Source organism: Electrophorus electricus, chromosome 4 (assembly GCF_013358815.1).
Source record: "Electrophorus electricus isolate fEleEle1 chromosome 4, fEleEle1.pri, whole genome shotgun sequence".
NCBI classification, from domain to species: domain Eukaryota; kingdom Metazoa; phylum Chordata; class Actinopteri; order Gymnotiformes; family Gymnotidae; genus Electrophorus; species Electrophorus electricus.
The window spans coordinates 26,900,018-26,923,618 of record NC_049538.1 but is presented as its reverse complement, the minus strand read 5'-3'; the positions used below and the strand labels follow the sequence as shown (position 1 = coordinate 26,923,618).

General features: G+C 37.4%; 3 protein-coding genes and 1 long non-coding RNA gene across 4 annotated transcripts; 2 read left to right on the top strand and 2 right to left on the bottom strand.

Annotated features, from left to right (window-relative positions):
* The first annotated feature begins 2,197 nt into the window (after positions 1–2,197).
* anpepa (alanyl (membrane) aminopeptidase a) lies at positions 2,198–9,746 on the top strand. Its single transcript, XM_027004013.2, has 20 exons — positions 2,198–3,232; positions 3,754–3,890; positions 4,157–4,314; positions 4,655–4,775; positions 4,869–5,023; positions 5,266–5,379; positions 5,547–5,690; positions 5,812–5,877; positions 6,045–6,110; positions 6,264–6,403; positions 6,702–6,781; positions 6,948–7,081; positions 7,278–7,333; positions 7,475–7,622; positions 7,723–7,811; positions 7,897–8,001; positions 8,210–8,377; positions 8,463–8,603; positions 8,908–8,983; positions 9,347–9,746. Exons 1-20 carry the CDS (start codon positions 2,652–2,654, stop codon positions 9,503–9,505), a joined length of 2,838 nt encoding a protein of 945 aa, XP_026859814.2. The 5' UTR covers positions 2,198–2,651; the 3' UTR covers positions 9,506–9,746.
* Positions 9,747–9,883: 137 nt separating this feature from the next.
* arpin (actin related protein 2/3 complex inhibitor) lies at positions 9,884–13,344 on the bottom strand. The gene is made up of 6 exons (XM_027004012.2): positions 13,197–13,344; positions 12,958–13,033; positions 12,547–12,679; positions 11,205–11,411; positions 10,937–11,100; positions 9,884–10,591 (listed from the first exon to the last, which is right to left on the bottom strand). Exons 1-6 carry the CDS (start codon positions 13,286–13,288, stop codon positions 10,583–10,585), a joined length of 681 nt encoding a protein of 226 aa, XP_026859813.2. The 5' UTR covers positions 13,289–13,344; the 3' UTR covers positions 9,884–10,582.
* A 2,060-nt stretch (positions 13,345–15,404) lies between these two features.
* Positions 15,405–22,745, bottom strand: fam169b (family with sequence similarity 169 member B). The gene is made up of 8 exons (XM_027003992.2): positions 22,596–22,745; positions 22,116–22,234; positions 21,904–22,006; positions 21,733–21,818; positions 21,418–21,592; positions 20,513–20,695; positions 18,370–18,498; positions 15,405–17,748 (listed from the first exon to the last, which is right to left on the bottom strand). The coding sequence occupies exons 1-8, from the start codon at positions 22,630–22,632 to the stop codon at positions 17,654–17,656; spliced, it is 927 nt and encodes a 308-aa protein (XP_026859793.2). The 5' UTR covers positions 22,633–22,745; the 3' UTR covers positions 15,405–17,653.
* On the top strand, positions 18,954–21,166 carry LOC113573617. Its single transcript, XR_003410224.2, has 2 exons — positions 18,954–19,190; positions 20,935–21,166. It is a non-coding gene; the product is annotated as an uncharacterized LOC113573617 (long non-coding RNA).
* Positions 22,746–23,601: the final 856 nt, after the last annotated feature.

Here is a 23,601-nt window from a genome sequence, read left to right as displayed (position 1 = left end):
TTCCTGTCAGTAGATATATATATATATATATATATATATATATATATATATATATATATATAGATATATATATATATATATATATATATATATATATATATATATATATATATATAGATATAGATATATATTAAAAAATATTTTTTTTTTACTGAATACTTTTGACTTGAGTGCTTATGGCTTGCACAACACTATTTTATTCTGGGATGTTTTCTAATTAAAATACATAATGTGAGTTTTGACATGCATATATTTGCTTCATTTTTTTCAATTTTAAGTTTCTATAACTTTAATTTTTTAACTTTAATGTAATTCTTTAAAATAGCATATGTCCATACAGTATATATAAATGTCTGACTGCAGCAAATAGTCTTGAATGTTACTTTCCTTATAAACAAAGTCCATCAGCATTTCAGTCAAAACCATTTCTGACAGAATCATGTGATATGCTTATTTATCTGAGGTTGTGATATCTATCAATAATAATCTGTGTGCTGTAGCTTACTACTTAGGTTATTCTTTATTATAGAAAATGACATTTTCAGGACATGCGCACACACAAAAGTATGCAAGGTTTCCAGAGAAATGGGATGTTTTGGACAAAGGTCCTTCATCAGCTGTGCAAGCAAAGTGCTTCTGAGGTTCTAGGAAGTGGATCCAGTTTGTATGAATATACATATTTTAAATACTATTTAATATATACATAATTATATCTGTAATATTAATACTTTATTTTTGGTATTCATTTATATTAGTATGTATTTGTATACATATATACACAACTATTCAAAGCAATTATTCAAAGTTTAATAAAATGGAGAAAAATGTCAATTATTTATTAAGAAATAATAAATTGTCACAGATTTCAGCTTCCTTTGTTATCAGTTCACTTTAGAATAATTCACTATAATGTTTTATACAAAATATACCAACATACAAATGTTAATGAGTGGGTCTGTACAGAATATTATGAGAAAAGACCAATAATATAATTTCCTTTCTTTTCATAAACATAGAGAATATATTGTGCATCAGGTACTGGTAGCCAAAAGTATTTTTTTTCTAAATTCAAAAGTATTTCATCTATTGATTCATAAGGTTTGGTCAGCAATTTTTTTGGTAGATTGTCTTTAACTCAGTAAAGTCATAAGATGAGACTAAATGAGGGCAACACCCTCTGGTAGTATGCTAACATTTCCCTTATAAAAACACTCAAGGCAGAAATGCATATGATATATAACACTGGAGCTAAAAATCATGATTGTCTTTAAAGTTATATAAAATAAACTGCTAATCCATTCTCAACCAAAATTGTGCAATTACAGTATTTGTGATCAGGTTACCCTTTGAAAGTTTTGTTAATGCATGAGCATTCTAATAAACTATGGTCCATTGTAGATTTGGAAAAAACTAAAAGATAAGAGAAAATGTACAATGTTTACAATGTTGTTTATATGTTCTCCATTGCATTGTTGAAGAAAGCTGAAACAATCCACACTCTTTTCACTAACTGCTAAATAATAGAATTGTCTTTTTGAAGAATAGGCTGGTATTAGTAAGAGCTATTTTTATATTTTACAATAGTTATAGTTCAGTATGTTTACTACAGTCTTCCTAAGGAGTGAAACTGTTTCATCAGACAAAATATTACTGGAATATATTGAGAGAGAAGCCATTTACAAGAATGAACAGGAAATGTTTTGTTGGTGAACAAAGTACATTGCCAAGCTGAACTTTGTTCATAAACCATAAACGTCGAAATAGCTGCAGTTTGACATGTTATCCCAGGCTCGGTCTTTGTAAAACCAAGTTACCTTTTAGGCATTTTATGCTGCACGTTTCTCCTGCATTTTTGAGGGGACAGGGGTAGAATCAAACTTTCTCCATTCTACTGTAACACATTCGTTTTAAATTACAAATCATTATTATGCATACACGTACCCTAAAGTATGCTTTATTGGTAATTGCTACAGAATGGATTTCTACTTTTCCTTTTTCTCACACAAAGTCAAGAATTTGCAGTACAGGGAGGGGAAAAGCAGCTTAAAATCTCCTCCCCTAAAACTCCTTGCAGAAACACATGCTACCAATTTTACTTGCATGTGTAATAGATCAGCATTAGTGGGACACAAGGGGTGGCCAATGTTAAAGCAAGACTTTGAGAAACACTTTTAAAGAAGAGCACTGGCTTCACTGGTACCAGCACAGCCCCAACCAGCCGGATCACTAATCGTGCAGACTTGGAACAAACTCTTACAAGGCATACGATGGAGTCAAGAGGGGCAACATGTGGAGAGATATAATATTTCATATGTTAATGCTTGTACTCAGGAAAGGCATCTCACAAAACCATTCCAATCTGTTTCTCACAAGCTTTTGCTAGTAGGACGATTATGTTTGGAGGGTAACGCTTCCTCTTGTGAAATCGGATTGGTGGGCTTATGTAAAAACCGATTTCTGATCCAGAGGTGAAAGCAATGGATTAGATTAAATGCAAAGGACTTGTTTACTTGATCATCCAAGGTGGTTAATGTGTAATCCCAGTGAAGGTGGTACTTTTGTGTCTTTGGCCACATACATTTCCTGGATTCACAAGAAGGTTCCTCATTGAGCTTGGAGTCATTCTTCAGGGTTTCTCAGAGGGGACAGACATGGCTAAAGGAGTGTACATCTCTAAAGCACTGGCTATCGCCACTATAGTGCTAACAGTTTCTGCTGTTTGTGGGATTGTATTGATGGTCATTCTGTACCAGATGCAGATAGAAAAGAAGTCACCCGTACGTCCACCAAGTCCTGTTCCTACTACACCTCTTCCAACAGGACCTCCACCAACGCTGAGACTTCCAAAAAATTTGATTCCAGAGAGCTACAAAATCTACATTCAACCGTTCCTTTATACAAAGCTGAATAATGTTACAGAGCAATCTTATTTTTTCAAAGGAAACTCAACAGTGAGGTTGAAGTGTGTGAAAGACACCAGGAGTATTTTTCTTCATGCTGCTTTCCTGTCTGTAACCCATGTTGTAGTGACCCATTCTGACACACAAAAGGAAATAGACTACGAGAGATACCAAGTGCAAAATGAAACAAATTTTTTTGAGATCCTGTTAAAGGATGCGCTTATAGGAAATGGGAGCTATTATAATCTTTTTACTGTATTTGAAGGGGAACTCCATGATGATTTGGCTGGTCTTTACAGTAGCCAATACACTGAGAAGGTGGATGAAGAAAGGTAAATATAATTTGTAATATTTGAATTACACACAGGTCTTCACATATCAGAAGTGTTTTATGCCTATTGTCTGGATTAGATACAACAGATGTGATTAATATTGTGTAAGAAATACAAAGGTTTTTCTTGGTAAAGAGTGCACCAAATTAAGTAAAAGAGTTTTCCCAAATGTTTGTAACAGGCTTGCACTATTCACATTCTGTTATACTAAAGCATAATTGTATAATTCTAATAGTGATAGTAATCATTGTATTATTACTATAATAATACATTTTGGATTTAGACTTAATTATGTTCTCTGCTGAAACAGAGAAGAGTCCCAGCCTAGTCCCAACCCTATTTTATTATCTGCCTTTTCATCCATCCCCATGTCAGTGGTGTCAGGGCATTGATTCTGGATTGCATTTAATTGTCCATTGATAGGTGTGACAAGGAAATATTGTTAGGAATGTTTGGATTTCCTGTCTATGTTTTTGTGAGCATGTGTGTTTACTGTTTTATGTCAATACTTGTCCTAACAGATTCCTCATCGCAAGCCAGATGCAACCCACGGACGCCAGGAGAGTATTTCCATGTTTTGATGAGCCAGATATGAAAGCAGTGTTCAATATCACCGTCATCCATAGAGATGGCACCACAGCCCTATCAAATACCAAAGGTAAGACAATTGTTTATGAAGCCTTCCTTAGTCATCAGCTGATATATTGCTGATAGCCTATTATTTTAGAACAAAAGATCAGTCTTGCTCTGACTTCATTCAGACTTTAATCAGGATTTGATTAGATGTATGATTGCACTTGATAGCCTATCCAATCTGTGAATTTGAGAATATGCTTTAAAAAATAAAAAGAACACACACACACAACACATATTTAAGACAAATATATAAGAATCATCTCAATATCTGTATTTTGTGTTTGACAGGCTATTCTCGATATGTGGAAATGGGAACCGATGAAGACTCATGGATTGCTACTACATTTGACCCGACACCAGTCATGTCAACATATCTCTTGGCTTTCACAGTAACAGTACAAGATTTTGGAAGAAAATCAGATAAACATGACACAAAGGAAATAAAGGTCTGCTACGCATTGTCCTTTAATATCGTTCTGCTTCCTTCCTTCTCACTATTATTATTTGTATTGAGTTTGCTTCAATTTAGATTCATGAATTGCAGATTTATAATTGCAAGAACACCACAACTGATGCTGAATATGCTTAATACATTGTTGTGTATTTATCGCACAAATGTTTGTGTGAGGTTGCCTTAGCTTTTTTTTCTTTTTAACTGACTCCTGGCGAAGAGTTCATACTCACATTTATGTACTGGTATTAACAAACATTTGTATCAGATTTAGACCTGATCTTAATTCAGTTAAGATCTATAGGTTTCACATACCCAATACTTTCTGCTCCGAGATATGGGCACGACCCGAGGCTGTGGCAGCAGGACATGCAAACTACGCAATGGAAATCACTTTGAAGATTTTGGAATATTATGAGAACCTTTTCAAGATGAAATATCAATTAAACAAACTAGGTGGGGAAAAAAATGCAGAAGTTCTTAAAATATAATGTTGAGTGTCTATTTTTTTAAAGGAATAAGTAAATCATTATCTGTTTATGTCCATAGATCAGATTGCCGTGCCAGATTTCAGTGGTAGTGGTATGGAAAACTGGGGTCTAGTAATGTACCGGGAGTCCGCTCTGCTGTATGAAGAGGGAGTGTCATCTGCCTCCAATAAGGAATTTGTTGCCACTGTTGTAGCTCATGAGCTAGCTCATCAGGTACAGCTATTCACCTTTTATGACCTCATATTTTATTCATATAATTTAACAAAGTTTAACTGCAAACAAGTGTCTGAAGAAGTCTAAGAATTCTACATTTGTTTGATGCATAAAGCATTTCAACCATTCAACCATTCTGACGTCATACGACTTTAGGACATAATAAGTTGAGTGCTCGCTTTAGATTCAGCTTGGCCACCAGTGGAAACCTCCATCCGTGATTCTCTCTGCTATATCACTAGTGGTTTGGAAACCTGGTCACAATGAAATGGTGGAATAACCTTTGGCTCAATGAGGGACTTGCAACATTCCTATCATACTTTGGAGTAAATTACGCTGAGCCAATGTGGAATATAGTAAGTAAAAGAAAATCACTGAGAATGTTTATGTTGCACTGAGGTAAATACTGCCCTGCAATAAAGCATTTGATTAGTTGAGGCTTAGGTGTATCATAAACCTCACTTCAACATAAGCAACAGATCTAAGATCTTACAAATGTGGCATTTACCTGTTTGTTTTCCAGAAAGATCTAATTATTCTGAAGGAAATCCGTGTTGCCATGGAGGTAGACTGCCTGAACTCTTCACACCCCCTCAGTTTACCAGAGTCTGAAGTCGAGGATCCTGATGACATCGCAGAGCTCTTTGACGGCATTACCTACAGCAAGGTTAGCTTGATGTCACCTTGCAGCCCATCAGTTTTGAGAGTTAATAGATGTTTATATTTATTACAAAGCCAAGATCTTTTCTTTGGGCCCTGATGAGGAAATCCCCCTGTGCTCTCAATAGGGTGCAGCTGTGCTAAGAATGCTGTATGCTTACATTGAAGAGAAAGCCTTTATGGAAGGCCTTAGGGTGAGTGGAATAGTGCTGATAGAGTAAGCATGGCTTACTCTTACCAACATCATTCTATGAAAACTTAAATGATTGGTTCATATAATTTTTGATAGTACGCATTTTGCACCCTTACCTGCAATATAAGATACATATTGATATTCTGTCATATGAATCCAACATTTTAGAAATATCTCACCAAGTTTCAATACAAGAACGTTGAATATGAAGACCTGTGGAAATGCTTTCAAGAGGTAAACTTGTGCATAGCTATAGACATGTTATTATAGCTTGAAACATACCAAATACACAATGAGGGAGTATCTGAAAGAATGATATATGGTGATAAAGGGCATGACAGATATAATCAGCATATGATAAGGCAGAGTATTCTCCTTCCTTATCAGGACACCAATACCCATAAGGATGTAGTGGGTATAATGAAGACATGGACCGAGCAACCAGGCTATCCAGTGATCACAATTAACACCAGTACTGGGATGATTGCTCAGGAGCAGTTCCTTATAAACCGAGGAGAAGACCAAGGGTGAGCTATAAACCAAACATTAGATCTGAGAGAAAGAAGGTACTTGAGCATTTAAGCAAAGAAATTGCTGACTTTCACCATGGGAAATCAAAAGTGAAACTTTTTGTTCCTTTTGAATACTTCTTGAGCCACTTTAAAGTCTTTCTCATGTAAAACATTTTAATTGTATAGTTGATTTTGATTATAAACAAAGACAAGGCCTTGTGAACTTTGAGTTTGAAAATCATTCTCTTGTTTTTCACTAAATTCACCTTGTGATTTATTAAATGTCTTTGCTGTTCTTCTGTGACTTCCACAGGCTTGAATGGAAGGTTCCAATCAAATTTATAAAAAGAGATTCTGAGATTCAGGAGGATTTATTGAAAGAAAAAGGACCAAGTAAGAAACAAACAAACCTTCAACCCCACTATAATGTCCAACCTCTCATTATGGTCTTTGCAAATGGAGTCAATCAAATTGTTATAGCAGTTAGAAAAATGTGTTGCCAATGTAAAAAGGTTTTAGCATGGTGTGGCACTGTTATCTATTTGCTCAATCCCCTTAGTCAGAGTACCCGCTTACGAAATTAAAGATGATGCATGGCTACTGGCCAATGTGAACTGCACCGGTTATTACAGAGTGAACTATGATGAACAGAACTGGAATAAACTGATTCATCAACTGGAGAGTAATCATCCTGTAAGTAATTTTTAACACTGTTATATCAGATCGGCCAAATAACAAGATAAGTTTAATTTCTTTGCAGAGATTGCAAGAGTTACAGAGATAAATCTGTGTTTAAGTTGAGTCTGGTTAATTACAATGAATACAATGTATTAAAGTTGACACAATAATTTTAAATTCATCTTACATTGTGGTTTTCCTTTTTTCATAGGCTATCCCTCTCATCAGCCGGGGCCAACTAATCGATGATGCATTTAATCTTGCTAGGTAGATTAATCTTTATTTATTCCTTCTAATAATAATTAATAATAAACAATATGCTATATTGCTTTTTGCATAGGTCATATCATTTTTAGCAGTCACATATTTCAAGGTACCAGGAAACCCATGACATCCTCTCTTCTAAAGGGCCAAATACATCAATGTTACTCTGGCACTGACTACCACCAAATATTTGATCAATGAGACTGACTATGTCCCATGGGAGTCAGCTCTTAAGAACCTGCGCTACTTCATGCTCATGTTCGATCGTTCAGAGGTCTATGGCCCCATGCAGGTAAATGACATCAGACAGAGGCCCCACAGACACAGCGAAACTGCATGTGTGTGTGTGAGAAAGGCCTGCTTTACTATTTAATCTATTTTCCTGTGTACAGAAATACTTACATAAGCAAATTGCTCCACTGTACGAGTACTTTAAAAAGTACACCGACAACATGACTGTTCCGTTGGATCTTGCTGATCAGTAAGCATATATTTAGTTCATTTGATGATCCTATAACATATTAGATGCCTTTTTATTTGGTTTCATATTTTAATTCTCATTCCAGGTACAACCAGATAAATGCCATCTCAGTGGCATGCAGCAACGGTGTTCTTGAGTGCACAGCAATGGCCAGAAGTCTTTTCAATGAGTGGAAAAATGGCACCGATCGGTAAATTCATTTTGTTTATTACATTATAATAGCACTGATGTTTGAACTTTTGAGATTAAATCATTCTAGTATGAAATAAGGGCAAATTAGTTACAATAAATGAATGTATTAATGAGGAATTAACACAAACATGTTTAGGTAAAGTTGAGAAGGTATTCCTTATGGCACTTGAATTTTCTCAGCAATTGAATTTTCTGTTCCAACATAGCATCCCACCTAACTTAAAGTCCACCATCTACTGCAATGCCATTGCAGCCGGAGATGAGCATGACTGGGATTTTGCATGGGAAAAATATGATACTGCCACAATTGCCACAATGAAAGACGATCTTAGATACGGACTCTCCTGCACCAAAAAAATCTGGCTCTTAAACAGGTAGAAACATCATAGATGATAGCTCTTCAGCATTGTCATAGCAGCCTCCAATCTCTGTCACAATCACACTCATCTCCCCATCCAGATACCTTGGGTACACACTGGACCATAATAAGATAAGGAAGATGGATGCAGCCTCTACCATAACCTACATTGCCAAGAATGTAGCAGGACAGGCACTGGCTTGGGATTTCATCAGGGCCCACTGGACCTACATAAGCCAAGAGTGAGTTGTTTCATTATTAGAATTACACTGCTGAATGACACATGAGCATGTAACCAGGCAATCAAATGATGTCCATGAGGACAAAGACTCCAGGGCTAGGCCATTTATCGTCACTTCTCCAAGATTCACAGTGAAGTCATGAGCTATATAATGGTACTAAAAATCAGGAGCAATTCAGGGATCAAAGGTTGAGCTCTGAAGTTAATGATGAGCTCTAAAGGCTGTGTATTATTTGTCTCTTGGTAACTAGCAATATATTACACATTCTGAACAGACATGCCTTTTTCTCATTTCCTTGAAACAGGTATGGGATCATGTTTGATGACAGTTTAATTGATGAAGTCACACAGAGGTTCTCCACAGACTTTGAGCTCCAACAGGTGAGTTCTCATATGCTCTTAAAAACTTCCCAACCAGGCACAAGCTTGTGAGCCCTGAATGCTCTTTCCCAAGCTTCCCTTAGTGTAGGGCTAGGTTTAAACGTGAGGCTGAGGGCAACTAATTAAACTAGGGGAATCCAGTGTGCTTCTGCTTGGTTGGAATAAAAGCCCCCTGCTACACCAGTGCACTGTGGATTTCCTACCCCTGGTTCAGTGGTTTGTATACAACGGCACATCTGCTTAGTGGCTGATAATTTAGACGGCAAAAGTGAGAGATGTTCAGACATCTTATACTCTAGTGACATTGTTTCTGCTACAGCACATTTTGAGTTCACCCACACATCTCTAATTGTCTCCGTCTAGCTGAGGGATTTCCAACAAGTGTGCAGTGAAGATGGGTCATGTGTAGCCAAGCGAGCTTTGGAGCAGGTCATCGAGAGGACCGAGGCCAACATTAAGTGGGTGAAGGAGAATAAACAGACCGTGCTGAACTGGTTTGTAGAACAGTCCAAGGTGCTGTGAGTGCAAGCGGATCTGCAAAGCCCTTGTAAGTGCACAGTAGAACCAGTGCAATGAAAACCAGATGTTGAATCATGGAACGGTGATGAAGACAAAGTGCTCTTTTGCAATATTTGGTGTGCATTTTATCTCAACAGAAAGACTCCGTTTTATATGAAACTATTGTTGAATGTGAGGGAACATGCATGTCTAACATGACTGCACAGTAATGGAAGACCCAGCTCCTTATATTATTATTAAATTAAATGTGTTGTATTCTTTATCAGTAGACAACTTGAGTATTTTCATATTAAAAAAAAATGTTCATAATGTAACATTTTAAATAATTTAAAAACAACTAGACACATAAATAAATTATTTTAATAAAAAGGAACCACATAATTACAGTTGGCAGATATGCTTTAATATGAAATAACAATTAAATGTATGTGACTCTTGAAAATGTATGTGCCTGTGAAACATTTGAATTCATTTTTATTGGGTTTCTTTTTTGGACAAGCAAACTCATGTATATTACATAAACTTGATATTGTTTATGTAAATGAAATTATATCCAAAAATGCCTCTTACTTGGTAATATTAAGTACTTTTTAAAATACATTGCAATCTAGTATTTTATAAATATAGAAACCTATATAAAGGAATATATATTATGTAAAAAACCTTTTTTTAAAAATATTCAGTTATGAACATTTTATGTATAGACAATCAAAAATGTCAGAAAAAAAGAATAAAGTTACTAAAGTTTGAAAGTGAAATATTCTCCTTTAAAATTAAAATAGGATTACAAAGATTATGATTGTCTTTAAATCAATTAATACAATTATTATTTAAAACACTTATTGCAGTGAGAATAGAATTGTTCCGTACTCTGTTATGTCATAATGTCTTCAAACATTATAAAAGGTGCTGATAAAACAAATATAATTTTATTTATGAATCCTAGCCTAAAGACATTAATGAATAATAAAAAAAATATCATAAATATCAGAAGGTAACGTAATTCATATCATCAACTTCTATATGATGTGTGTACATATATCTTGGAAACAGTGGCTTGCTTTGGTTTCAGTGAACCAGTCAGTCATCCTGAAAACAAGGATACAACACACTGAGATGTTTCAAATGTTCCATACAGATAAGATAAACTAAAATACATGTCCTCTAATCACATTACCCATAGTGCACTGTCCTTAACAAGAAAAGAGGAACATGAGCACCTAAACAGAGGGCTTTCAGTGTACTGCATTAAGTATCAGTACCATGTGGGTTTTTTTGGGGGGGTGGGAATGCATTCTTCACTTAGTTTATAACACCAATGTTATGTCTACCTCACTAAGTAATATGTCACATTCCTGATTTAAAAGACCCAAGCACCCCCCAAAGGAGAAAGTCCAAACAGGACAAATATTGTTCAGGATGTAAGTATCTTACCCACTCTTCATCCTCAGCCCCTTCACCCTGTGCTGCTGGCTTTGCTTTACTATGTGTGTCTGCTTTGTTGGCCATTATTTTGTCAGTCCACGATGCCCCTGTCTTCTCATCTCCCGCAAAGCTGCATTTTGTCACTGTGCCGGCATCCAATTTAGCAAAGGAAACTAAAAAAAAAAGGAAAGAAAGGGGAGAAAAGGTCATGCAATGAATAGTGTTTTATATCAAGTGAGCTTCCACCCATTTACAGCTGTATGAAGGTTGCACTTACAGATGAAGGGACCATCTCCTTTGGTCTTCAGACGGATATCCTGGCCCATCTCCAGCTCTGTCTTCTCCATCTCAGACTCTGGAACCCAGAACGCGAAGGCTTGCTGGGGGCAGAGCTTCTCTGTCATCCTGAGCAGCTCCTTCTTATTCACTATGTCTTTCAGTTGGTCCACAGTAAGACGATCCGACTCGCCCTTAGCCTCCAATTCTACGTGGTTAGCACATGTACAGTAATAGTCAAAAGTCTGAACACACCAACTCTTTGTCCATTTTTAATATTTTCCACATTTTAGAAAAACCATAACAATATCAAAACAATGAAATTACACATAAATTATTATGCTTTGTTAAACAAATATTGACTCTCTTATATTTCAGATTCTTTGAAGGTTTCCACTCTTTGATTATGGCTTTTCATACTCTTGGAGTTTTCTAAACCATTTTATATCGTTGGAAATCAATTCATATACAGCCTGTCAACTTCACTATTTATATTTCTCAGAATTTAAGCATAAACCATTAGAATAAAAAGCCATTAAGACAATGAAAAACATACTTGCAGTCAGATGTGTTAAAACCTTTGACTGGTACTGCACATAAATAAACTTGTGAAGCAGTTTAACTGTCTGGGCAACTACTTTCTTTATCTAGGGATTATCGGATGCAAAGGTTTATTGGTTTAGAAAGCTCACAGAGTTGTATTTGACAAATTCTTGGTCCTGACCTAAAGAACACCAGGCAGTGAGAAACCACAATATTGTAAAGACAGCAGATAAGTGAAAAAACACACATTTTCCAAGCTAGTCTTGTGTACTATTGTTTGAAGAAACTGCCACAATATAATTATCCATCCATCCTCAGAAAGGGATATTTCATAAACAAATTAGTCACTTTCTTGTAGGGAACCAAAATCTTATTTTTCAGACAGCTGTTAATATAAAAAAATGCCAGTCACAGAAAATTAATATCTGAATAGCCTCAATGCATCTCAAAGGTGAGAAAAAGCAAATAGTTAATAGTTGTAATATGTAATTGTTGTAATAGTAATAGATGTAACAACACGTGTGTACAGTGACTTTAGCAGTTGCTAAGTCAGAATTAAATTATGACCACTGATTCACATATAAAATCCTTTAGTGTGCAGCAAAGTTGTTGTTTTAAGCAGAAACTGGCACTGGTAATCTATTAATCTGAGAATAACACGGAGGTCAGGTAATAGAAATCAGATCTAACAGACAAGATGACTAAAAATGTACAAATAGACCGCAGGCTATATAATATGTAACACTGAAAATTAACCAGCTCCCTGTAATACTTTATATGAATGCAAGAGAAATACTTACTGTACGATGACATAAGATAACCAGTATTGACCTTCTTGGTTTCACTGAAATTCGGCTCTATCTCGTTGCCCTTGGAATTATATTTCCTGCAGTGGATTCGATTGGGCTTGATGTACAAAACATTATAACGTTCCTGCAACAGACATGCATTCATGAATACTAAAATAAGTACAACCAAAAAGTCACTAAAACTAAACTCTTTTTGTTGACGCTTTGTAAATAAATTATGGTTATTACGTTTTCCCAATTCTGACTAACAATGTAAAAAAAAAAAAAACCTCAACCAGGCTAAATAATGGTATTATTATGGCGCAAGTAAAGCAAATACATTTTAAATTAAGCATTAAACAACAACAACAACATAGGCTATGTATTCGTGGAGTTTGTAGGCCAACTACAGCTTTTCCTTACCTTTCTGTTGTTGATGTCTGTGACTGCATGGCGTGACACATCAACAAACGTCCCTTCTAAAATTAGGCCAAGGCCTCTGAAACATATGGTTAATAAAATTAATTTCGTTGTAGAGCAAGACATTTTGTTTGCAATGCTTTTTTTTTTCATTTTTTTCGTATGCCAGCCTCGTCTCGAATGCACATTTGGTAAGGATCGATGCAATCTGCCAACATTTGGGCAACACCTAAAATAATTACCTCTGATATGAAGACGGATCCCAGAGAAAAGGCAACTTTTCGTTGTGAACTGGTTTATTGTGTAACGCTGTGTTGTCATAAATCCGACTCATTTTAAAGTTCGGATTTGTCTTCTCCGAAAACCTTTTTCCGACTTCCTGGTTTGACGTAATAAAGCAAAGACTCGCGTGCGGAGCTGACGTGATAAAATCGCTTGAAGATCAGTAGCTCATTCTGAGCAGCACGCCGTAAAATCTGCGGTGTTGTGTTTTTTTAAAAAGTAAAGTTACCAGAAAACGCCCTTTATTTCTAATTTCTTAGACTGTTTTACTTTAGGAAACCTTTTGATTTGGCTACTTGTTAGCAAGCAAAGTACAAATAACAGTAATATGGAGTTTGTTTATAAATGGTATTGTAGCGTTGGCGATGAAGAAGGACCAGTAAACGTTATTCTTTCAAATGAAAATGCTGCTTTATTTAAAAAAAAACAAAAAAACAAAAAACCCCAACAACAACAACAAAAAACCCCAGCAACAGGAGCCCCAGTCCTGTTTCAGTCCCATGGTGCAACAGTGCCTCCTTGGAAAACAAGCAGACTTCTGTATGGTGGAGCTGCATGTCAGAAGGACCAGGGGAAGGTGGCAGTCCCAGTTATGCGGAGTTGAGCTACTCCACAAGTAGTATAATTCCTCTGGACGCCCTGTTGTTTGCAGACCTCAGCCTTGTCTGTCGACTCAGAGTTGCACCCCTGCTTGCTGTAGACCTCTGGCAAGAAATCCTTCACCAGCCACCAGCCATGCTCTGCCTCAAGTATGCACCAAGCTGCTTGGTGAAACAATCCACGGCCACAAATGACATACAGGTTCCCAGCATCAGTGGTGGGAAAGGGGGCCGGGACTTCCATTGGTGACCTTCTCCATCAGTGTGATGGAATGGTGAGGCTGAATCAGGGCGTGTGATTGCTGCGGAAGTCCCTTCTTTTCTGTGCACTATAGCAGCGGTGCATAATTACCTCCATGGCCAGTAGAATCGTCTTGCGTATCCCAAAGTACCACACACTGGCTGGCCCGTAGACTGCACTTAGCACAATCTTCCTCAAACTGCACGTTGCCAAGGCATCAGCTCTTCTCACACTTGGTACAGGAACTCTGATGAAGGGGATGTCATAGAGGTAAGCATGGAAATGTCACAGCCCTGACACAACAGCCAGCAGTGTTTTCCTCATCAGTAGTTGTGTTGTGGCTTGCTCTAAGGATGGCTGTAGTGTGCATGGACTCTCTCAGTCCATACTGTACCTGTGAGAAGATGGCACCGATGCCCTTGTCATTGGCATGTGTGTTCATGAGGAACTCGCTGGCAAATGCTAGCAAAGGCTAGCACTGTTGCCTTCACATTGCCAATCACAGAGAGCAGCAAATGTCTATTCTGCTTCCTTGTCCCACCAGAGCGCAGCCCCTTTCACTCTGAAGTGCCGGTAGTGTGAGGCCAAACCCAGGAAGCCCTGCAGCTCATTGGTGTTTCATGGCGTGAGCCACCGGCACACTAGAGTCCACCGTTGCTGGATCTGTTTCCACTCCAGCTCCAGGTACATGTCCTACAAAGAAAAAAGCTCACATGCTGCTGAAGGTTGGTTTTTGGGGTGCTGTCATAGGTTGGTGGACTTAACAGCCTGGAATACCTGCCCCAGGGTTGTGACTGCACCATCAAAGTTAGGCAGATGGACCAGCGTTGAGGAGCAGTTTTTGTACTTTCCCTTCCAGTGTGAAACACAGCTTGCAGCTGAACACAGTGTTATAGTGACATCCATCATCTTGCCACAATGCCAGGTGACCACTGAAAGCGTTGCGTATTATGGTTCCCTGGAATCCTCAATGTTATAGAGTGGAAGGTGGATGTGCGCTGTTTTTGCCTTCAGTCTCTTCCACTGGACACCATCCAGTCTCTGCTACTGAGCTTCACTGTACTGCCTTCCTCGCCATCTTCCCCAAGCAACCAACAGCAAGGCTGTCCAGCAGGCGTCAGCGGTAATGTTTAGTACCCCTTTCCTCTGGGCTACTTTTTCACTGTCCACCTTAAAGTTTGTTGATGCACTGCTCAGTTCCCTCCAGCTCAGTGGCAGCATCTCACGTTTGATGCCAATGTAGTGTTTGCAGTGAAGAAGGACCAGAAAACATCGTTCCTTCAGATAAAAGTTCTCTTTTATTAAAAAAGCGTAACAACAGGGAAGAAACTTGGCTAATTAGAAAAACGTGGTAGGGTAACTAAAACACATATTCAACACAGGGACAGTAACAATCTTCTGAACACTCGAATCTAATCAAAACTAAAATAAACACCCACATACCACACAGATCAACTATTTAAAACAGCACATAAACACATTAATTTTAAACTAAATAAAGTGTGGAGAGGCCCATGGCATTCTAGGAGTCCTTGCCCTTCCCTCAGCTCAACCCCCCCAGACAAGCCTTAAATGGGCACACACACATTTTTAATATATTTACTTTGACAAAACATTTGAAGCATTGGGCCGGGTATACGTGCAAACATTGGCTTTGATCTATGGAAGCACATGAACATTGCAGTATCTCCCCCACAAAAAACCTAATGTTGCATTTAACACAGGAGTGAGACACAAGTGGTGGCACAGCGCTTTATTAAGAAAAACAGGAAATCGTTTAAACAGCATAGAATAGAGTCAGGAAATAATGTGGAAGTGTGAAGCAGTGGCTTGACTGCAGGCAGAAGTAGGCTACCACGCAAAGCGTGAACAGTATGACTAATACTTGGGAGATTGAGAACAGGGGAGTAGCTGATGATGTTGACTGATGGGGATTTGAGGGTACATATGTGCGTTTCTTGCTAGATAGAGGCTGTGGCATGACACCTAACCACTAGGAGATACAGGCAAAAAACTGGCTTCTGTCTGGTTAAAAGGCTAAAGGCTAACATTACAATCTGCAGCAGTCTTTCTATAGAAATCAGCCGTGGTGCAGAGGTTAGAATATAAAGGAGAATGCCACAGAGGGGCCCAAGCCTCAGTTCCATTGACAATCTAGAGAGGCTTGCAAACTAAGCTTAATCATTCAGCACAGATCCAATTAACAGCTGTTTTTGTTTTTGTTTTGTTTTTTAAAGAAAAGAAACCCAGTTAAAAACAGAGACATTGAAATGATCATTTTTGTTGATAGCTGGCAGAATATGCATATCGGTTTAGCCTTGGCTCTTAAGTCTAAACATGGCCTTGAACTAAATCAACAAGAACATGCAGACATTTAGAAAAAAAGAGATGCAAATCTGTTTTTAGCTATTTTTTAAACAAAAGAAGTGAAAAATATTATAAATAGATAATTAGTAATATGTCAAATGTAATGTTTGTAATGCATTTTCCAGCCAATTCTGATGCCAGTAAAACTGTTTCTGAATTGTGAAGTTGTTTTTGCAAGTAATGCAACAAAAAATACAAACTAGATTTCATATGTTAGAACATATTAACACAAAGCTGAAAGCACCAAATGACCACAGCAATGTGCTTTTACTTATGAGAGAAATTGCCTCAACAAACACTCAAACCTTTATTCCATAGGTGGTCAAAATAATAAACATAGGACTATACATCAAAATGTCAGTAATGAGGAACTGAAGTGCTGATGCAATCCTTGAAAAGCCAGAAACTGGACCCTTCTTCAGGGACCCATTATCATGAAGACTTGGAAAGAAACAGGAAGCCTGAGTTGAAGGCCGCATTTGTCTTTCTAAAAAGGAAAACCCTTCCAGATGTACAAGAAGGAGACTGAAAGACCAAAGTCAATGTTGTGTTTCCTCTACATTAGGTTATGGGAACTGCTGCACATACTTAAGGGTGTTTCCTCAAATGCAATTCTATAGTAGAGCTTTGTGAAGCTATTGATCTGCTATCTAAGTTGAGACCATAAAGATTTTTTTCAAATTTGGTCATTGTTGCCACTGTTGATACTGCCTGACAGGTTTCATTTGTGTGAAGTCATAATCATCATAGTTTTGAACAAAGATTTTCTTCTTGGCAGACCTTTTGCTATTTCAGTGACTGTACATATCCTCTTCTTGACAAACTGAAGTGTTTTTTGCCCAAATTTTACTCAAAATTGCTCAATGCTGATAACTATAATAAACATACTATATCTTATATACAGAATAGGATTAATACATTATTAGTATTTCATTAAGTATTTCATTGTGTTCATTGACTTTGTTTAACAAATATATTCTGTATCAGTAATGTAAACCTGTGATCGTGAAAAGAATCTAATAGTTCCCATTTCCATTTAAAATTTGAACACGGCGTCAATCAAAGAAATAAAAACTTTGATGGTGATGCAGGAGACTGATATTGTCCCCGATATATGACTAACATCTCGAGCATAGCTTGCTGGGAACCTTCCACATCTAAACCCACTCAGTGCAACAGAATTTAATACGATGTCTTGGCTTTTTTACACTTATTGAACACAACCTGGTTGACTAGTCGCTTCTGTACACAGCTCCTTTGAGGTCTTCTTGACTCTGTGCTGGTTGGTGACATGGACTCCAGGACCTGGTTAAAAGATAATTTCAGAATTTTTCAAGCTATATAAAAGTTGCATTAATTGAGTTGCATCCTGTCTTAATTTGGGTTAAAATGTTTCTTCCCAGAAGATTTTCCTGATTTGCTTATAGTTTTGCCTGGTATGTTGTCAATTTCATTTGGTGGTTTAACAGTTGTTACATTCAGTTGACTGTCTTATCTGTCTCCATAAACAACTTGTAAAATAAATTCCAGGAATTTATTTACACAAATACAAGGAATGTAATCATAAGTTAATATAAACTAAAATATGATAATTCACTTTCCCCTTAGTATCTGTGGACTTTCTCTTAACAGACAGGGTGGTGCTTGGGCTTTCATCTGAGCTTGCACCTATTTAAAAAAACAGAACGTTGCCCAGGACCTCTTCAGAGGTGCTTCAAATCAAACAGGCTCAGACACAGCATGACAAGAGCACTCCTTTAACTTAATAACAACACCATAAGAATGTTGGTAGATACTGGGATCCCATCAGAAAAAAAAACTACTCCTCAGCTTCACAAGCTATGGGTTATGGGAGTCATTACATTAATGCCTCATTTCATCAAACATTCTTTGCTTTTGCCTTCACAAAACAACAAAGCAGCTCACCCTGTGTTGGGTGGGACTGGAGTTGTACGTTTAACCACACGTTGCGTCTCTGACTCCATTCCCCTGGAGCCTCTACTTCATAGAGACGTTCTCTTTGTTCCTGGTGGGTCTCTAGGTACTTCTTGCATACTGTACAAACAAGTTGAGACAAGGCGTGTCAGAAATGTTCTTCAAAACAGTACTTGTGAAATGGCTCCCTAAAGATTACTTATTTAAAGCTAAACAAACTTAAATCTTTAGAGAAGTGTTTTTTATTTAACCATGTCTTAGTAAAGTTTTTGGACTTCCATGTTTTCTTGCCTCACTGAACTTAATTTTTTTTTTCTTCTAATATTTCTGGATGGACACTACCTACTTATTTGTTTTCCAAAACATTAAGCACAGAAGAATCAATACTAATTTTCTTCAGCTGAGGGGTGACAATCGCCGTTTTGTGGGTAAAAGAAAATGGACATTCACAGTACAAATTAAAACTGAAAAAAACATTGGCAACGATGGAAGTGTGTTGGAAGATGATGATATTGTAAATGTGTGAACTGCAGATATCACCGTACCCAGCGTGAACTGCAGATATCACCATTCCCAGTGGCGTAACCATTATGCTCTGCCAGACCTGTGAGGCAGCCATTTTATCTTCTTGCTTGTTTTGGGAGCACTGGCTTCTTGAATGCTGACTTTAGTAACAGAAATGCATGCTTAATGGGATTCAAGTTAGGTGACTGACTTGGATGGTCACGAGCATTCCACAGTTGCTGTAAGATGCTTCTTAACATTTCAGGATTCATAATTTTGCTGTCGTTAGCAGTCAGATCTTCCAAAAGGTGAGTCAGTCCCATCAACCGCCACATATACTTAAACCATTATCATATTTCAAAGACAAGGTGGTACGCAACAGATCATAACTGGAGCACAAGTGTGAAGCAAGGAGGAAATGTTGGAAATTTCTTTTCTCCATCATTTCCTCTTTCCTTCACACTTGTGCTTCATCTAATCTTTGTCCTAGGATACCATAGCCTTGTAATGTAAGGAGAGTAATCTGGTCTTTCTGTCCTTGACTGTCTTGTTTGTACTTTATGGTATAATGATATAATGTGGAATAATGTCATATTCTTTTTCTCTTTATGGAAGTTGTTGAGTTTTAAACCATTTGTGTCTATGCTCTGGAGATTCTTCTAATAATCATCTACAAAAATGTGTTTTTTTTAATAACGTATTCTTAGGTCAACCACAACTTTGGCTTTCCATGGTCTAGAAGCTTTGCTATGATTATGAGTGCATAGTTTTGTCTGTGTGTCAGACTGGTTTATTCTTTTCAGCCAGTGACAATGTACATTACTGGTACCCACATGTCTTTGGTACTCATGATAATTTACCTTACTTGTACCCACACTTCTTTGGTCCTCATTATACAAGACTACAACAACAGAAATCAGAGGCAAATACCACATCTAGAATCCACTCCAGACCTTTTCTTTTGTATTGTGTTATTGTTCATGCACTACCTAATGCTTTCTCATAGCTGGTTAAGCCTCGATTGTTCAGCCAACTATTTAGCTGTTTGGTTAAGTATTAGGGAAGACTATGTATATAATTATGTTTAATTCCTATGTGGCACACCTGTTATGAATGTACACCCTCAATACTGTCAGCTCTTTCATTTTGTAATCTTTGTTTAATTTGAAAGCCAATGTCTTCGAAGAGGCGTAAGAACAAATGGTGGGTTTGGTAACTGCCCAAATAACTATAGACTTCACTGTATCACAATGTAACATGTAACTCATTATTTGTGGTGTTTATTTTATACATCTTATATTTTTCAAGGAAGCCAGTACTTCTAGACTGACGTTATCTCTTTAGTGGTGATTCAGTATTCCATAGTCATAGTTATCTTAGTCAGAGAGATTAATAACTTTAGAGGACCCTAGATAACAATGGACATATTCACAGTACTACAGGAAACTGATTTTACTAATTGCTTGTAAACCCTTTATTGCAAATTCCTTGGCAAGTGATGAATGTTGGAAGTATGTGAACCACAGCTTGCTATCACGTAACGCACGTTCATAAGACATTCACAGAGAAAATGGGCACTTTTGAAATTCATTTGGGCCTAATAGTTTTCGTTCTCTTTGGCCTGACCTACCTGCATACATGCTGGGGGATATGGGATAGCTGATTCCCAGCACCGTCTCTGTGGGCATGGACATGCAGAAGTCCTGGAGCATGTGCAGGGCCAGCCCTCTCCTCCTCCAGTGGGTGCGTACGAACACAGTGTCCAGCACAGGGAGAAGATAGCTTTGACCAGTGAACCCACTGCCAAGGCTTCCTTCAAGAGCATCAAGAAATGTCACCACAATGCCCAACCACAAAACTAAGCAAGAATGATAATGCTTGGCATACTGGCCAGATGAACAAGGGGTTACTAAACTCAACAGTGTAAAAAATATCAATGATGTCTCACTTCAAATATTCTTTGAGAATATATCACAGAACAGTGTAGTGCATAGCAGCAGAAAAGTACGGCTTCTTTATATTTTAATTTGTAATATTTTCAATTTTCAACAGGTGTTGTCACAACGTAGGTTTACAGAAATGAGCTTTAAAGAGAATCCAGGTCCAGGCCCACAGGAAGCAAGCCAAAAGCGACACTGGCAAGGAAATACTCCCTAAGCAATAGAGGAAGAAATCTTGAGCGGGTCCATTGCGTACAAGGGGAACCCATCCACTTCTGATTGGCACCAGACAGAAAGCTAACCACACAGAATAAATAAAGCTTCTTTTAGCAAGAAACATTTAAGAGTTGTCACTTGAGAAGTTACTAACAATCATTTGACAGAGGTTTTGAGATTAATCAGTGAGGATCAAAGAGTAATTGTGGTGAGAGTCTGCATAGGAAATACCACAGCTTAGCAGGAGAGCCGGGGATGCTCTGGTCTAAAGTTTCCATGACATCAAGGCACAGTATTAAAACTTAACCCGAGAGTATAGTAAACCTGAGGAGAATGTCCCCTGAGTGAAGCTTAAAGTACATATGAAAATAAATCACACCTTTCTTTTTTATGGTGTAAAAGCCAACTGCTTCTCCATCTTGCCACAAGAGTTTGCCATGCTCCCGTGCAGGATGAATGGAGAAGTACAAGTGTTCTCCGAGAGGCCTCTCCAACACCCCAAACACAATCTGACTGAGCAGGAACAGTATAACTTTCTCCATCACTGACTCTACCTGTGGTAATACAAAAATTATAACATCCATATTATGACATACAACTTAAGAAACTGCTCTTAACTGCTAATATAACCATTTTACACAACTTTTTATGAACTTTGCTTGTGCATTTCTGCATATATACGTAACAAACTTACAAACACAAGCCCATTTCTGTGTATGCTGGATGTCTTCAGAACATCTCTGATGGGCCACCATTTTCCATGCAAATACAATGCAACCACTGAAAGAGCAGGTTAAGCCAATTTAAAAGTAAAAAATCACAAAAATCAGACAGATGACTGAAGAGCAGGCAGAAGGGTAGTGACCTTGGGTTTCATCTCCCGGCATATGGAGGGTCAAAACAGAATGCGGTGGATCATCGTCACCAAACAGCTTCAGGTGACCTATGTTATCATGGGTTATCTTCACCTGAGGATTATACAATAATTCGTTTTATGTTTTATCACTGATAGGTTTGTCCTGTTTATTCTTAACAAAAGGATACAATATAGAGCAGAAACACCAGAACTAGTTATACCTTTGCTCCACCAGGAAGAATAATGGACTTTGTACCTAAATGGAGACATGATAGGTATTCACCAGAGTCAGAATTCAATTCGCTGTAATCCTGAGAGGACAGGTCAACTGGATACTTCACTGGAGAAATAAAGGAGTTTAGTGAAAAATTTAGCTAGATTATGGAAATCGTCGTGACGACATGACGTCATTCCGGGCAGTCCCGCATGAGGAGTTTTTCAAATATCAAAACGTCCCGAAACAAAGGAAATGAACATAACTCTCTGCCTAACTTTTATATAGCTAGCCTAACATGCTACTCTCATTAGTGTCTTTTGGGGGGACATGTTTTGCTTAAATGTCGACAGGTTATTTATTCCTAAATTCCTGTTCCTTATTTGTGTGTAAACCACTGTTTATAGCAAAGGACCATAGTATTGTTTTGTGTAGGCGATCTTTTAACAACAGATACGATCCAAGAAACAAATAGTTATATTCTTACCTTGATGCTTAAGAGACAAATTCGATTTGGATTCCATTTTGAAGGTGCGTTGACCTTTGAAATTCCACTTCTTGCAAAATAGCTCCACCTAGTGCCGAATCAAGGGAAAGAAGAGAAAGCAATTTATCAATTTTGTAGAGGCATGAGTATAGTCTACCTTTCTAAGATAACTTTTAAGCTCTGTAAGAATTGTACTGTCTGAATTTGAGCAGTTGATAACTTTCGCCGTACTTTTCATTCACGCATAATGACATTTATGTATTATACAAGTCTACAGATATCCAACAGCAATTATTTCTAAATTACAAACAAATTCATTATTTGAAGTTTTATTAAAATAAATAAACTTGATTTGAATTAAGGTTTTGTTGATTTAAATAATACTCACTGGCCTAGCCTATCTCAGACCAAGACACAGCCTTTGTTTCTACACATACAGAAGTTTGGACTGGAAGTTGAAAAATATTCTTCTTTCACACACACTGAGTTGGTGAGGTCCTGTGCACATGGGCTCTCTTCAGGGAATCACTAAGGAGAAATACTCCAGGATTTTGAGCATATAGTTTATAAACTCTCAGGTGACTCTCAGTTTATAGTCTAAGTTGTACGGTTGAATTTAAATACATTGATCATAGCTGATGAAGGATCTCTGTCTGAAACTACTTGTTTCTCAGGAAACCTTGGCGGTCTTTAAAAATGTATGTTGCAAAGATGAGGAAACTCTTCCTGATGTACTCAGAGTCAGTGACTGATGGACCTTATTCATTACTGAAATTAGAGTACTCGCTGTTTTCACATCACCCACTAGATGGCTACAGCAGGACAACTGAGTGCCTGTAATATTTAGACTAAGAAAATTAGATGAAAGCCCCACATAATAAATGATAAATTGTGACTCCAAAACAAGTAAAACATGCCCAATTAATTTTAAATTATATGTTATTTGTAAATAGAAAACAAGCTCTAATTTTGAGTAAAACATCTAAATTACATTTATTTTATTCCT